Source organism: Lemur catta, chromosome 25 (assembly GCF_020740605.2).
Source record: "Lemur catta isolate mLemCat1 chromosome 25, mLemCat1.pri, whole genome shotgun sequence".
Taxonomy (NCBI): Eukaryota; Metazoa; Chordata; class Mammalia; order Primates; family Lemuridae; genus Lemur; species Lemur catta.
Genome location: NC_059152.1, coordinates 10,872,787 through 10,886,911, shown reverse-complemented (window position 1 = coordinate 10,886,911; position 14,125 = coordinate 10,872,787). Strand labels below are relative to the sequence as shown.

Here is a 14,125-nt window from a genome sequence, read left to right as displayed (position 1 = left end):
TTCAGTGACCTGCTCTTGTCACATCACTCCAGTTCACTAGGACAAAGCATTACTAAGATGTCTCCCCAGACCCATCTCAATTTTTTTTCTCTTTCCTATGATGGTACACTGTGTACATAAGCAAAAGAAGTGCAGCTCTAACCTGTTTTGTTCAATGGTCAACTTGTAATTACAAAAGGGAGGCTCCTGTCATCAGAACCTACATTTGACAATAGGCAGACAAGGATTGCCAATGAGAAATGGGAAGTCAATCAAGTATGTCCAAATATTTGAGGAAACCTAATACCTACAAGAGAGACCACAAAGCCCACAACAAAGACAATTAAAATTTAAGGAGTCAGAGTTAATAGAATGCACAGAAGAAAACATAAAAGTAGATTTAATTTGTGTCCTCAACTAGAGTTCATACTAATCTCATGCCAAATCAGAGGAAGCAACTCTAAAGAAATATATTTAGCATATATAGAAATTAAAAATATAATGGTTGAACTTTAACAAAATGCAACATATGAGCTAAATATTAATAACATAACTGACCTAGACAAAGGTTAAAGAGTCAGCTGGAGGATTAAGCTGAAAGATTCTTCCAGAACACATGGAAAATATGGAAAGTATGTGTGAGTATTCACGTAAGTCGCTGAGACCTCTGCCTTTCATATCTACAAAGTAGATACTGCAAGTTAAAAAGAGAAAAGAAAAATACCTTGATATTTTCTTTTTTAGGTAGAACATCATTTGTAAGCATGACATTTATGGAAGTGAAATAAAATAAGTGAATCTATTTAAAACACAATACAAAATGAAGCTATTTAAAAAACTGCAAAAATTTCATTTTTCTTCATTTATAAAGTCTCTGGTACATAGCAGGTATTCAATAATTGTTAGGTATTTCCAGAAAAGGTGGTATGATAGCATGGCAATGAGTACATTTTAACTTCAGTCATTTTCTTTGTCCTTTTATCAAGGATGCTGCCTTGAAACTAGCATTCTTCCTAGCAACCCCAAAACCTCCTTTAATTTTTCCTTTAAAAGTAATATAATGTTTAAATAGGACACATAAAAATATGATGGTGTGCTCCAAGAAAAACCAATGGAACCATCATCAGGGACACCAGTCATGGTCCAATCTGTAACTCTTTCCAAGACTGAAGTGAGAAACTGTGGAGCTGCTTCTCCCTAGTTCAAAAATAACTCTTCCTGCTGCTATGGAAAAACAGTATAGCAGTTCCTCAAAAAATTCAAAATAGAATTGCCATGTGATCCGGAAATCCCACCTCCATGTATATATCTAAAAGAAAACTGGGACTGGAACAGATATGTGTCCACTCAGGTCATGACAGCCTTATTCACAATAGCCAAGCAGTGAAACAAAACCCAAGTATTCATCAGTGGACAAGCAGATAAGCAGAATGTGACACATACATACAATGGAACACGCATTATTCAGCCTTTTTTTTAAAAAAAGGAAATTCTGACACATGTGAACACACAGGTAAACCTTGAGGATATTATGTTCAGTGAAATAAGCCAGTCACCAAGGAGCAAATACTGTATGGTTTCACTTGAATGAGGTCCCTAGAGTAGTCAGACTCATAAAGACAGAGTGGAATGGGGGTTGTCGGGGAGGAGCAGGAGGGAATGGGAAGTTAGTGTTTAATCAGCATAGAATTCAGTTTTGCAAGATGGAAAGAGTTCTGGAGATGGATGATGGCAATGGTTGCACAACAAGGTGAATTGACTTAATGCCACTGAATTGTACCCTCAGCAATGGTTAAGATGGTCAATTTTACATTATGTGTATTTTGCCACATTTTTGTAAAATGCCTCTTCTCACTTTAAACCGTGCAATTTGCCTGGCTTCTGCCAGTGCCAAACTAATTTTTACTGCAAGTAAAGATGAGGCTACATTTAATTTTGTTCAAACTATTTCCCTTTTTCCCACGTTGGGTTTCCCTCCTTAATTTAAGACAAACATATCTTTTATGAATGCATAATGATTAATGAAAGCTGGCAGGAATACTGATAAGAAACCCCATAAGAGCAAAACACATGTATTCTTTTCTAAATATAACCTAAACATAGGCTACTCTCCAGCAGTAATAACAGTTAGCATTCAAATGTCGAGTGTTTATACTCAGGTACTCATTATTCTGCTATTATCACCTAGTCTTCGCTGTGACAGAAGTGTATCTAACGTATAGTGCACACCACTGTGTAGATTGTCATTTGCCTAGCAAAGTGTCATTATTCAATTTTATAAGGAAGCTCATGATTTTTATAAGAGAAATTGTTTTACCCAGTATGAATACCTACAGGGTCATATGAGAAGGGAAGGAATGTTTTGTCATTAGTATGAATTCTTTTCTAATGTTGATTCTCATTTTTGAATTTAATAAGACTTGAAAATGCACTTAGAAATATGCAGACACTCCTTAAGTAGCTCCAACGAATACATTTCAGATCCTAAGCTCATTTTCAGTCGTTCCACATTAACCAAGGATGATGCTACTGGGCTGTTCCGTGACAGAGAATGAGAAACTGACTTATCCCATGGGTAAGCCAAGAACATGTTAAAAACTGCTTTGACTATATTCAAATCATGGGCACGCTTTTTAAAAATAATCCACTCTTAAATGGCTCTAGTCTCTAAAAAGAAGGGCAGTAAGCTTTGTGGAGTGTAGAACCATATAACAAAATTACAGCTAGGAAGGAGGAATAAATTCTGGTGTTCTGTAGCACTGTGGGATGGCTATAGTTAACAATAATTTATTGTATATTTTCAAATAGCTACAAGGGAGGATTTTGAATGTTCCTAACATATAGAAATGATAAACTTTTAAGGTGATGGATATGCTAATTATCCTGATTTGATCATTGCACATTGCATAGATGAGTCGAAATATTACACCATATACCGTAAATATAGTTAAGTGTTCACCAATTAATTCACGTGCTCAAATATTTATTGAGCTTTAAGTATATCCTAGATACTCTTCTAGGCACTGGGATGCAAGTGTGAATGAATAAAACACAAAGTACTGTTTCCATGGCAATTACATGCGGCCATAGTCAATAACCTTGCTTGTGTGTGTCTCTGTATTTATAGTAAGGTCAGTAAGTTTTTGTTCTCTAGACTGAGTTCTGATCCTCAGTCCATCCCCTATGCAATGCCTGACATATAGAGAGTGTTTAAAGAAAAAATAAAAATAAAAAAACCTTTCAACAATGAATTTTACTTTTGCTTCTATGAGGGGGTGTGCCCCTCCTTCTTGTCAAGGAAAAGTACCAAATGGGTAGAAAACCAAAATGATCTTGGTAAACCTTCCATGATAAACTCAAAGGAGACATTTGGGTAAATCAAAGTAAATGTGAGTTTGCTTTTTTGTAATTATTTTATCTTCTGTAGAATGCAGCATACTGTAAGTGTTCAACAGATTCTGCTTACTTTTGTCTCTATGTCTGTATATTTAACAGCGCTGGTACCTTTTAGAGCTTAAACAGTGAGGAAATTTATTACCATATATAACTAGAAGTCCAGAGATAGGTTGACTTGAGGGTTCAAAGATGTCAACAAGAACCAAGTATTTTTCCAATCCTCACTCTGGCATCTTTAATTCTTATTTTAAACGTGGGCACATAGCACAGTGGGTGTGGCAGTTTTAGATGCCACAGCTGCACACAAAAATACCTGGAGGAAGAAGAGAGAGTACCCCTAATAGCTCTTAGGAGTGAGGAGATTTTTCCAAGTTCTCTCTGCAGGTATTCTCCAGGGCAGGTTCACACCCTCACTCCAGAACCAGCTGCTAATAAGAGGGATGGGATTATGCTTAGACTAAAGAGGCTTCTTGCTAGAACCAGGATGAGGTCAGCGTCACCTACGGACATAGATGTAGGTCTAGTTATAGACCAGTTCTACCCTAGCTAGGTTACTCTTGTCTTATGGAATGGTTTTCTTCTGTATTTTCCTCTTGAGCTTATAAAACCTCTACTAAGGGGGGGGTTTATTATATCACAGTTTTTATTTTATGCTCAGGTGAGATACCACCCCAAGCTTGAAAGATGAGATGGCAAAAGCAGATAGGCTCATTTTATTAGCTTTCTACCTTTCAAAGGAAAAGCACAGCCCAGGCGAGTAATGCAATCTTGTTTTATTGACACATTTGGTCCGAGTAACTCATCGCCGTTTCCTGATAGCCAAGTAGGATACTAACAAGACTCCAGCGATTAAGGCCCCAGAAAGGCCTGCCACCCACAGAGCTTGCGAACCTACAGGAACACCTAGAGGACGAAAACACAGATTAATACACGCTGAAGTCAACCAAGGGAGTCTGTGTCCCGACAGACTGGCCATCTTCTGCTATAGGAAAACGTTAGTTTCTTTTCAGGAAAACAGTGATCAGTAGGGAAGTAGCAGCTTTGGGTTGACAGGTGCTTCAGATAGTAAGTTAGGTCTCCTCCTACTTACCTGAATATTTATGGAATTTTCCTGAAGGGTCCTCAGTGGCTTGAAGTAGAATCATGGGGCCCTTGCTAGAGACACTAGCAGTACTGTTCTGAAGACTGATGTTAGAGTTTCTTCCTCCTGTTGGAGAGATGAGAGCTAGTGATTTAAGTTTTGTTTTTGTTCACATAGTGCAGGGGTAGGGAGTGTTATGGTACAAATCCGGGTCCCTTGATATGGAAAGCTGTTCCATGCTTTACAAAGGCCTCATTTTAGTGTGTTAAGGCAAACTTGACCAAGTCAGACTTTGTATCTAACACCTCAGTATCACTGGGATCTGAGCATAGAAATATTAGAAACTATCTCCAACTTCCATCTTTTCCTGAATAAAGATCCTTTTGACGCTAGCGTGTTTGTAATTTAAAGCCCTTTCCATGTGGGATAGAGGCAACTGGTAAAATAGAGAACAGAACTATTCTGTTTCCAGTTATAGGACCTTGAGAATGTCAGTCTGAGGTGGTTTAGTTCATTAGAAGTAGAGGTAATATATGTGATTGGAGCTGGATGCTAAGTATGTAAAATACTACATTAAATACTTAAGTACCATTTAGTTACTGTGAGTTATGCTGGAAGGGACTTAAAGCTTTAGGGGTCATGGATCCCAGTTCATTCAGGGGCTAGACAGGTAGGTTAGTGGACCAGGTGGAGTACATACATACCTTAGGAGCATTGGCCATGAGCAACTGGAGAACATACTAAGTCTATAATCATTCTACCTGGAGATCTTTAGCCTATGTTGCCAGACCTTCAAGCAGGTGTAGACATTTATATTTGTAAGCTAGCCAGGTGTGTTTTTGAACCATATGTAGGTAATAGACTGGCTTGGCACCTGGTCTAATAAAAATTCATATGGAAAGGTTGAAAGTTACCCGAGGATTTATAGCTTATTTTTTATGTGTTTGACATATGTTTGTACATATTTAGTAGTGAAGTCTCTATATATAATGTATAGTGATCTGATCGTGGTAATTAGCATATCCATGTCAACCCTTTATCATTTGTGTTGGGAACATTCAACATCCTCTAACTATTTGAGACTATACATTGTTAACTGTAGTCATCCTACAGCGGTATAGAACACTAGAACTTATCTGAAGAGACCTGGTATTCTGGGAAGCAAGTTGACTCTGTTCTGTTGTATAGTAGGTACTTGGAGAAGTCTTATTATATAATAAGGTAAATCTCCAGTTGAATTATTTGGCCAGAGGTTACACTGGGTTAAACATGGGACTCAAGACTCATTTGAGTCTGTCCCTCTCCTGTAGACAGCAGGGATACTCACGGTCGGCAGGACAGGTTACCCTACAGGATGGCATCTCAGCGGGTTGGCACACGGACACACTGCAGTGCAGGTACACCTGGGAGCCAACAGAATGTGAGTCACCCTGTAGTGCCACCACCTTGTATGTCTTCAAACCTGCTTTGTCTCCCAAGCAAGAAGTTCAGGAGGTTTATCAGAAAACCTTGATAGCCCAAGCCAATGTCACCATAGCCCTAAAGAACCAGAGTCCGGTTGACAGACCTCACTCACAGTTGGTATCAAGGGCTGCTCTGGGCAGAACCAACAGCCAGTGTTAGGGCTGCCTGGGCTGAGGAGTGATAGGATGTGGAAATAGTCTCAGGTCCCAGGGAGGTTGGTTCAGGGCTCTGCTGAGGAGTGGGAAGGCAGCATCCTACCTGTCCCTTGAGTGCCTGCTTTGCTGCCGCAGGGTCCACGAAGCTGAAGGTATAAATGCTGAAGCGCTGGCGGTGAGAGGGAAATGGCAGATCCGAGGCTTTCTGGACCGGGAGCAGTTGGGTCTGATAATTGTCTCCAGTGTAGGGACATCTGCGCCAAGAGACCCGGCAGTCAGGATGGGCTCCTTTGAGGGACTTGGGGGTGGATGGATGGAAGAACCACTCACCCCTTCACCAGCACGGGCCACTGTGGCTGACTCAGGGGGGCCGCGCTGGGCGTGGCCCAACACTGATGTAAGAGCAGCCCCAGGTAGGGGTCTGTCCTGTGAAGGACGGAGACCTCCACATAAATGGGATCCCGCAGCAACTTCACCACGGGGTAGTCCCCGGCAGTGTAGTAGGAGCTGTAGTTGTTGTCTGCAAGAGGCCAGAATAAGGCGTCGACATGGTAAGAAACAGTCACTCAAGGACTATCTTCTCCATAAACGCCTCTGTACAAGTGTCTCATTGCCAAGTTAGGGTCTTCATGCCCCAGCAGTGACAGTTTAGATCACAGGCCAGATGTTCTTAGCCAATGGGGTCTTACCTTTGGCAATCTGAAGTTCCAGAGTGAGGGGTCCAGGCTGGATCTCAGGAAGGGGTGGGGGGAGAGTGAAGACCTGGACATTAACCGGGAGAGAGCTGCTACTCACAGAGTAGCTGCAGCTGACTCGGAGCCTGCGGGAAGACGAGACTTTAGCTGGTTGGCTTGGGTGGGCTGACCACACCTCCTGTCATGTTAACTCTTGTGGAACCAGTAAGTGTCAGGTATTAGACACGTTTGTAAATATGACGGTTGTGGTTCCTGCCTTGTGGGAGCTGTATTTTAGTTGGAGAAATCGATATGTAACTAAGACTAGCGTTTGAGTTGGAGATAAGAACCGTAGTAAGAAACAGACATGGTTCCATGAGAAACAGGGATCCGGGAAGACGTTTCAGGTGACTTGATAGGAAGGAGAATGAAGGTAACCATTGAGGTAGGAGCAACACCTGATGTAGAAAAAGCAGAGAGGCAAGAAAGAGCTTGAAGACTTTGGAAAATTCAACAGAAGCACCAGTCTGCAGTTGGCCAATAGTGAGTGAGGGGTTGAGAATGTGAGAAGCCGTGAGGCTGGAGAGGAGAGTAGGGACTGTTTCATGCCCAGGGCCTTGAAGGTCATGTTCATGCTGTCTTTCCACAGCATAAAATCAACAAGAAAGCTTTAAGTGTGCAATCTGACCAATATAAGGTTTTAAAGGGATCCTTTTGGCTACAGCATGAGCAATGGAGGCCAAAATGAGAAACAATCTGGTTAAGTGGAATAGCAGAAACCCAGGAGAGCTCGAGGCTCAGATCAAGTTTGTGACAGCCACGCAGGTGGACCGAATCAAGTCATGGTCGTGAGATTGGTGAACCAAGGCGGTGGACAGGTTCACCAGAGGAGGGATATTCTTTTGTGGATTCAGGGTTTACCTTGGAACTCCTGCTTTATGGAGGAAGGGACGTCATTCTGGTCAAACAGGGTCAGGTTCACTAAGACTTTACCTGAAGATACTGTCGCGGGTGATGGACCCACGGCCCCAGCGTTTGACATCCCGAGTTGCAACCAGCTCGTTTTCATATACTGCTTGGTCTCCAGCGATCTGCAGGAGTGGGTGGTGAGAAATCTTGGTCATTCCTGCTAGCCAGATGCTGCTTCGTGCAGCTTGCTGATCTGGTACTGAGCAATGCTACCCTGAGCATGTAAGAATCTGGAAAGTTATCACTCTGCCTTATTGCAGAACAAAGGAATGGAAAGGGGCTTTGAGTAACCAAGAGGCAGCTGGAGCACTACCACCAATCTCAATAAGCTTCCCCGCTGGTTTCCAAGAGCACTGCAGTAAGAGCAACCTGTTCCTTTTCTATGGCTTGGCAAAGTGAAAATCCCTTAGCTGGATCGCAGCTGTGATGGCCTTTGCTGACCCAGGGGAAGTTTCTACTGTCTCAGTGACGAGGCATTCTTCTGCCCTCAAGACTGTCCTCAACACCAAGCAACAGAGTCAGGAGCATCCTTCGTGGCCAAGCTACCCCCCACCACTCACACCAGGACGTTCCCACTGACTGTCAGAGCCAGGAATAGAGCCCAAGGGACAGCTGCTCTCACCCGTCTTGTAGTGCCACAGGAAGTAAACGGCAACACAAACAGGGCAAAGGTGTGTGTTGTCGTCACAGGGTCACATCCGCTCTCATTCCCGAAGGCCAAGTGCACAGAATCCAAAAGCAGGGGGGGCGTGGTGACATTCCGAGACACAGCGATGGAGAAGTGGCCCTCTCGGCTACAGTGCAAGGTCACTGAAACATCAGAGTGGCCATGCTGAAGGCAGGTCACCTCTCCTATTCAGTACCCAGACGGGAGTCTAACAACTTTTGGTCCCTTCCTCTGAGAAGGTGCTGTCCCCAGCTGCGGCCTCAGTGCAAGCTCAGCTACCAACTGCCTCGCTGATGCTCTCAATGAGCATCTGCCTTAGTCCTGCCTGCACCGCTCATGGCCCCAGGCAAGGTATTGAGCCTCCTCACTTCTGTTTCCTTTGTTATCTCCTGCCTTGTTTTACTTATCAGTTAAGACTCAGATGTTAGAGTGTGGCCTGTATATGTTCCATGAGTGACTTTTTAATATTAGAAAAAACTTGGAGCATGAGTTAAGACACGCAGAAAGTAGTAATCTTAAAAAGTGAGGCTCTCTAAACACAATCTCAGACCGTCAGCCCAAGTGGCTACCCCTTGGGGGAAAACTTAAGTTTCTATCAGCGATTGTCTGGCACATAGACCTAACTTCTTGAGTTCCAGTGTTACTGGCTTTACAGTGGATTCTGGGCCAATAGAAATCGGAAAGCTATAGAAAATTCTTACTTGGGGTCCAAGTGTGCTAGGACTTGTTGCTCATAAGGCAGCCTCCGATCACCATTTGCCTTCTGAGCAAACTCTTCTCTCCACCCTCCTCTGGCTTTCGTTGCAAGTCAGTGGCTCTCTTCCTCAGCTGGTTTCAGAAACATGGTAACTCACCCCTGTTTCCGTAATAGCAGGAATTCTCCTCCGTGGGGCTGTAGCAACAGCCTAGCTCCTCGCAGTCACTGCGAGAGATGGATGAAGCTGCACACGGAAGCCTGTCCCCTGCTGGGATGGAGTCACACGGGTCAGCCCCAGGAGCATCTCGGGCTAGGGGTTCAAAAAGGAAGAGTACAGAAAGGTTGGCCTTGAACATCATTGCTACAAGTCATTAACGTTAGATTCCCATAGATAGGTAGATGATTGAATAAGCACATCTATGTTATAGATTGTAGATTAAGCCTCAGAAGGTTAATTATTTGTAGATTAAGCCTCAGAAGGTTAATTATTAAGTCACCTCCTAGGAGTGCCTTCACGTTAGTTCTTTTTCAAAGGAGGGCATGCCAGCAAGATCTGTAGAAGTGGCAAGGCACCTTCCTCGCGCCCTCAAGGAACAAGAGAGGTGCTTCTCAAGCTGTGGCGTGGGCGTGAATTACCCGAATATCTTTCTAAAGTAGTCTGGTTCAGTAGGTCTGGGGTGTTGCCCACCCAGGCTGTGTTTTGAGTAGCAGGGCAGGTGAGAAGAATGAGCTGTGAATTCAGATCTGTTGCGACTTTGAAGTGGGACTCTCAGATGGCAAGGCCAGACCTTCTGCAGGTGTCCCGCTTGCTACTAATTCCCCAGTGAGATGACCAAGCGTCCCCCAGCCGAGGGGGTAGGGGACTTGGATCTTAGTCTCTTAGTTGGCACCTTGGAGGCGTTTTCCAAGTCCCCTAGTTAGCTTCAGCTGCCTTCCCTTCCCTTCCGAAGGGTGAGGAGCTCCCGGTTCCCGGCTAGTTCTTGTTTGAATCCCAGCTCTGTCACTCACCAGGGACGGGCCTGTGGGTGAGCTCACTGCCAGGGGACAGCAGTAGTGTTTGGAGCACCGGGTTAGGATTAGCGGAGTGACACGCAAAGCCCTTACACCACAGCGCCCTAGCACTGAGTAATCTCTCAACTGGTAGTTATTGTACAGACCCCCTGTGGAGGGGAGGGAGGGAGAAAACCACCCTTCCTGCATGAGTGTCAGGTGTCACCGCACTGAGCCAGTAGGAGAGGCCCGAAAGCACCTTTCCAGGCAGCTCCACCCCACCCAGAACCTGAAAGCGTCCAACCTTGACCTAGAAGATCCACGGGACACTTGAGCAGCTGCTTCTCTGTAACCACGTTGGGTCCAGCCTCACCTGCTCCCTCCACTCCGATCAGCATGATGTAGTGGGAGTCCTGCAGGGACAGGCCCCCAGGCCGTCAGCCTGGACGGCGGCACGAGGGGGTCTCAGGCAGTGTCCCCGACCACTGGCTCGTACTCACCCACTCAGTGACATAGCAGCCGCCGTAGGCTGCTTCCAACACCACAGAGCTGCCCGGGCCCTGCCCTACCCGGGTGCCACAGCCGGAGTCATTCTGCAGCCTGTGCGGTAGCCCCTGGCTGTCTGGAGGGGTGGGGAGAGGCCAAAAGCACAGTGGTCAGTTTCTATGTCACCAGCACTGGGAGAGGACAGCCAGCCTGGCCAGTAGACCCTGAGGGGGCGCTGCCAGTAAGAGGGAGCTCAGATGCACATCAGAAGTGGCTATGTTTTAGACTCTTCATGCTCCGCTACAGGGTTCATTAAAGGGGGAAAGGAGCGTAGTTTTAGGTAGTAGAGGAGACATATCATCTGCTGGCTAAGCCGAGCGAGTCTTCAGACTTACCCCAAGCTATTAACACAGGGGGAGCCTCTGCCTCCTGGCTGAGAAGGTTTGCAGTGAACCGAAAGCCCTGCAGCCCGCAGTGGAGCACGCCAGCACGATCCGGTGCCTCGGGTGTGTGCCGGCCACTCAGAGCCAGAGCTAAAGGAAAACACAGCAAGACGCACCACAGCAGCCACATGGCGCCACCAGGAGCCCCGACTGGCTGCCAACTCCCCACCTCCTCGCCCAAGAGTCCGGGGCCCTCGTGCGCTGGGAGGTTTCCTTATATACAGAAAGCAGGCTTGTTTCCAGGTGCACAGCTTTGGAACACGCAGGTGGGACGCTTTTGGAAAGGGTAATTCATCCAGCCTCCTAGACCCTGTGGGCTGAAATAGTGTCTTTGCAGGTGACCGTAAGTTCTGAGCACCATAAACCAGTAGGGTCTCTTCCAACGTCCCACTTCTGTCATCAAAACTTATAATTACCGTGGGATTTAATCCTCAGTTCTAAAATCCTAACAGGAGGGGAAGTCCCTGACTCTAGTAATTTCAAGCAATCTGTTTTGCAGTTTCTGCAGACATGGCGAGTTGGCACTCAACGTGGCTCCTGTCCACTTATTCATTATTCGTGCAAACCTGTGGGAAATTACTCCTCCACCCAAGAGCAAGGCAAGGTGGGCAGAAGGAATAAAGTTTATAGGCAAAGGGACTGGCAGCTGAGCAGGCCTGAGATCACTTGCAGTGTTGATTGGCCTTTCATTGAGTTTAACAGTTACCATTTGTGTGGTAACAGTTAATTATATATGTGTCATCAAAAGAATAGGGGAACCTGGGGGAAACATATCCTTGCTCTTTATCATTTGCTGAAAACAATGCAAAGCTTTCCATGCAGTTGTGATTTGAGAATGAAAGTCCTAACCCTGATTACAAAGGTCACTTAATAGGACAGAGGGCAATATGTGGACATGCTATTTAAAATGGCAAATGCTGAGATGTGTGTGGTATATGTGGGTGTCTGCCTGCATGTATGGAAAGAATTTGAGGCCAGGCGCGGTGGCTCATGCCTGTAATCCTAGCACTGTGGGAGGCTGAGGTGGTTGGATGGCTCGAGGTCAGGAGTTCAAGACCAGCCTGAGCAAGAGCAAGACCCCCATCTCTACTAAAAATAGAAAGAAATTATCTGGCCAACTAAAAATATAGAGAGAGAAAATTAGCTGGACATGGTGGCACATGCCTGTAGTCCCAGCTACTCGGGAGGCTGAGGCAGGAGGATTGCTTAAACCCAGGAGTTTGAGGTTGCTGTGAGCGAGGCTGACACCACGGCACTCTAGCCTGGGCAACAGAATAAGACTCTGTCTCAAAAAAATAATAATAATAATAATTTGAGATTGCCTCTGTCTCAGTTTGCTGGGGCTGCCCCAACAAAGCGCTACTGACAAGGTAACTCAGAACACCAGAAATTTATTGTCTCCCAGTTCCAGAGGCCAGAAGTTTGAGATCAAGGTTTCAGCAGGGTCATGCTTTCTCGGAAACCTTTACAGCTGAGAATCCTTCCTTGTCTTTGTTAGTTTCTGGTGGTTGCCAGCAACCTTTGCCACTCCCTGGCTCGTAGATGCATCTCTCCAACCCTCTGCCTTCACACATGGTCATGCTCTCTGTGTGTCTTCACACAGTCTTCCCTTTGTGTGGATCTGCCCAAATGGCCTCATTTATGTATTTATTTTCAGACAGGGCCTTGCTCTGTCACCCAGGCTGGAGTGCAGTGGTGCGATCATAGCTGACTGCATCCTCAAACTCCTGGGCTCAAGCGATCCTTTTCCCTCAGGCTCCCAAAGTGCTGAAATGATAGGCCTGAGCCACTGTGTCTCGCCCAAATTTTCTCTTTTGCAAGGACACCAGTAATACTGGATTAAGGCCTACCCTAATGACCTCATTTTGATTCTCTCTAAGACCCTATTTTCAAATAAGAACACGTTCTAAGGGACTGGGAGGTAGGACTTGAACATACCTTTGTTGGGGAGGATATAATTCAATCTGAAACACCTTGCAAACTGTTGTAAAATTGCATCAGCCAACCTAATCTTTTGTTTGGACTGGACTTTTTTTTTTTTTTTTTGAAAACTGTATGCATTTGCCTGTTAAAACTCCTTTTGAAAATTCCCAACCTTACCTTGACTAAGTTAAAGGGATTTTGTAATTCCTTTTCATTTAGAGGGAAGGGAGCAGTTACGCACTCCAGTGGCTGAGCTGGTGGGTACCAACAGCTGTTTCAGTTTAGGAAGTAGGCAGACCTAGTGAGCTAGGGTAGTTCAAGGGTTGCCAGTTTATGGGGCGAGATGCAGGCCATGTGGAAGCTATTCTGACTTTAATCATTGCCTTATGCCTGATACCTATTCTAGCACAGTTGCTCTTTGTTAGCTAGAGTTGATTGTGTAATTCACCAAGGTTGTGTCGGACGGTATCCTATACAGTCATACCTCAGTATCTGCAGGGCATTGGTTCCAGGCTCCCCAAGGATGTGAAAATCTGTGCACACCCAGGTCCTGCAGTCAGCTCTGCAGAACTGACCTATTGGAAAAGTCAACCCTCTGTACCCCCAGGTGGCAGATGCAAAACGTAGGGACACGGAGGGCCGACTGTATATGTTGAAAACAGTTTGTGTAAAAGTGGACCTGCCCAATTCAAACCCGCTTTGTTCAAGGCTCAGCTGCAGATCCACGTGCCTTACATGCTACACCAATTTGATTGTAACCAGGGTGTCGCTTTATTTTTCTAATTCTGTGCCTTTACATACTCGGTTTTCTCTTTGCAGGATGCCTTCGCAGAAATTTTGTCCCTGGACCGCCAGCGTCAGGCACGGCCTGGGGGCTTGTTAGAAATGCAAATTTGGGAGCCTGCATGCCAAACCTACTTAATCGGAAAGTCTGGGGCGGGGCTCAACATGCTGGTTTAAATAGCCTCCCAGGTGATTCTGGTCACACTGAAGCTGGAGAACCACGGTTAGAGCTTTCCACGTCCTCTTCCCCATGGAGCACTTTCTGACGCCCGCGTTGGAGGTAATTCCCTCTTAACTTGGTTTTGTCACTGCTCTTTGTCCTCCTCTTGGGGCAGTTACTACTCTGTACTCCACTTTCTCTTTGTAGACAGTAAGAAGTTTGAAGGTCAGGTCATGTTCACTTCTGTGTTCTCCACGT

General features: G+C 45.3%; 1 protein-coding gene across 1 annotated transcript; it reads right to left on the bottom strand.

The window, feature by feature from the left end:
- Nucleotides 1–4,174: 4,174 nt before the first annotated feature.
- ZP4 (zona pellucida glycoprotein 4) lies at nucleotides 4,175–11,131 on the bottom strand. The gene is made up of 13 exons (XM_045537282.1): nucleotides 10,954–11,131; nucleotides 10,573–10,694; nucleotides 10,383–10,485; nucleotides 9,240–9,392; nucleotides 8,341–8,528; nucleotides 7,743–7,840; nucleotides 6,765–6,895; nucleotides 6,406–6,595; nucleotides 6,179–6,329; nucleotides 5,784–5,859; nucleotides 5,530–5,538; nucleotides 4,466–4,579; nucleotides 4,175–4,278 (listed from the first exon to the last, which is right to left on the bottom strand). The coding sequence occupies exons 1-13, from the start codon at nucleotides 11,129–11,131 to the stop codon at nucleotides 4,175–4,177; spliced, it is 1,617 nt and encodes a 538-aa protein (XP_045393238.1).
- Between the last annotated feature and the right edge of the window lie 2,994 nt (nucleotides 11,132–14,125).